We start from the raw sequence: 1,912 nt of genomic DNA on the forward strand, positions 1-1,912 counted from the left end.
CCGCCTCTCACTCTCTGTCAGCTCTTTCTCAGCCAGGTCGGGCCGGGTTGTATAAAAAAGGAAGGGGAGGCAGCTCGGCTCTCATTCGGCAGCGATTGGAGTGAAGAAGCGTGATGTCTGGAAGAGGCAAAGGAGGTAAAGGCCTGGGAAAAGGCGGAGCGAAGCGGCACCGGAAAGTGCTCCGTGATAACATCCAGGGCATCACGAAACCAGCCATCCGGCGCCTGGCTCGCCGTGGCGGGGTCAAGCGCATCTCGGGCTTGATCTACGAGGAGACCCGCGGGGTGCTGAAGGTTTTCCTGGAGAATGTGATCAGGGATGCGGTCACCTACACTGAGCACGCCAAGCGCAAGACAGTCACCGCCATGGATGTGGTGTACGCTCTGAAACGCCAGGGCCGCACTCTCTATGGATTCGGCGGCTGAGGATGAAGCGACCCTTTTCCAGCGAACCCAAAGGCTCTTTTCAGAGCCACCCAAACTCTCCGATAGAGAGCGGAGACCTGAGGACGGAGAAGGCAGCGCATAAGGAGGGATAGTGTAACGGTTCTATAACGTGTCATTTTGCCCAGACATGACCCTTTCAGAAACGATACTTACATGAGTTGTGATGCTGGGACACAGCGTATGTTTTCAGAGCATGCTCTGTCCATGTGCCTGTTACAGACCGTTCAGGCGGCCATGAAGTTGTTTCGGCTGATGATAATCTGGTTGAAATAAAATATCGATTCGGTGAGCTTCTGTTATTTTATCGTGGTACAATTTCAACAGCGGCAGCGTTGTTTAGATTGATTCGCGGTGGGTAGACGTTCGGCTGTTCAGTTTGACTGGGCTGTTTTAAACCCCGCCTTTCCTCTTGCCTGTAACAGACATAAGACAATAATTCCCCCTTTTGTCCGGGCTGATTGCTAACTAAGCTTTAATCGATTACTATAAAGCATCTGTGTTGCGAACGAGTGGCGTAATATGTCTTAATATGTTATTTGATTTCAGGGTTTGAGAGGGTGAATTCAGCGGGCATTTTGCAATTGACCAACTGTCATTTCACGTTATCCGATCAGCCTCCAACAATTCTTTTCCTGCCTTTTCTGTCCCTTCCAAAGCTGTTTCTCTGTGGGCTGAGGGACAGGGCTGTATCCAATCCCAGCTCTAGGGCGGACTCTCCATTCCCGTAAACAGGTAGCACCGCAGCAGCCTCAGCCTTGACAGCAGCAGCCTGTGTCTGTGTGTAACTGCGAGTTGAGGAGAATGGCTCGGACCAAGCAGACAGCGCACAAATCCACCGGAGGGAAAGCTCCCCGCAAGCAGCTGGCGACCAAAGCGGCCCGCAAGAGCGCTCCGGCCACGGGCGGAGTGAAGAAGCCTCATCGCTACAGGCCCGGCACGGTGGCTCTGCGGGAGATCCGCCGCTACCAGAAATCCACCGAGCTGCTGATCCGCAAACTGCCCTTCCAGCGCCTGGTGCGAGAGATCGCTCAGGACTTCAAGACCGACCTGCGCTTCCAGAGCTCGGCGGTGATGGCCCTGCAGGAGGCCAGCGAGGCTTACATGGTGGGACTGTTTGAGGACACCAATCTGTGTGCCATCCACGCCAAGCGGGTCACCATCATGCCCAAAGACATCCAGCTGGCCCGCCGGATCCGCGGGGAGCGCGCCTAAACGGAGTATGGCCGGCCCTGCATACTCACCCTGAGTGTAAGAGAAAAACACAACGGCTCTTTTCAGAGCCACTAAACCATCCAGAGGGAGCAGGAAACGATGGGTTGTATTAATATTGTAATTATAAAAAAAACAGGAAGTAAGTACGGAATGAGTTATAAGCGATATTGACATGGGCAGTGAAGTCCTATCTAATGAGATCTCCCGTGTTCGCAGAATTTATTATGACATTGTGAAATATAATTTTAACATCA

The 1,912-nt window shown here is 52.8% G+C and overlaps 2 protein-coding genes and 1 long non-coding RNA gene across 3 annotated transcripts in view; 2 read left to right on the forward strand and 1 right to left on the reverse strand.

Moving 5' to 3' along the window:
* Positions 1-1,085, reverse strand: part of LOC122544667 — an 8,348-nt gene extending 7,263 nt beyond the window's left edge. Inside the window, exon 1 of the long non-coding RNA XR_006310429.1 lies at positions 600-1,085. This is a non-coding gene — a long non-coding RNA (uncharacterized LOC122544667). The remainder of the gene's footprint in view (positions 1-599) is intronic.
* Positions 87-618, forward strand: LOC122544611 (histone H4). The gene has a single exon (XM_043683930.1). It carries the CDS (start codon positions 114-116, stop codon positions 423-425), a length of 312 nt encoding a protein of 103 aa, XP_043539865.1. The 5' UTR covers positions 87-113; the 3' UTR covers positions 426-618.
* A 109-nt stretch (positions 1,086-1,194) lies between the features above and the next one.
* The window catches only part of LOC122544485, a 4,366-nt gene continuing 3,648 nt past the window's right edge, over positions 1,195-1,912 (forward strand). The window contains exon 1 of the mRNA XM_043683725.1: positions 1,195-1,648. Within this exon, the coding sequence (XP_043539660.1) occupies positions 1,248-1,648 (401 nt within the window). The 5' untranslated portion in view covers positions 1,195-1,247. The remainder of the gene's footprint in view (positions 1,649-1,912) is intronic.

This window comes from Chiloscyllium plagiosum, chromosome 50 (assembly GCF_004010195.1).
Source record: "Chiloscyllium plagiosum isolate BGI_BamShark_2017 chromosome 50, ASM401019v2, whole genome shotgun sequence".
NCBI classification, from domain to species: Eukaryota; Metazoa; Chordata; class Chondrichthyes; order Orectolobiformes; family Hemiscylliidae; genus Chiloscyllium; species Chiloscyllium plagiosum.

What these genes read in the sequence shown, in the direction of transcription:
- LOC122544611 (XM_043683930.1), top strand. Translation starts at nt 114, where the DNA reads ATGTCTGGAAGAGGCAAAGGAGGTAAAGGCCTGGGAAAAGGCGGAGCG.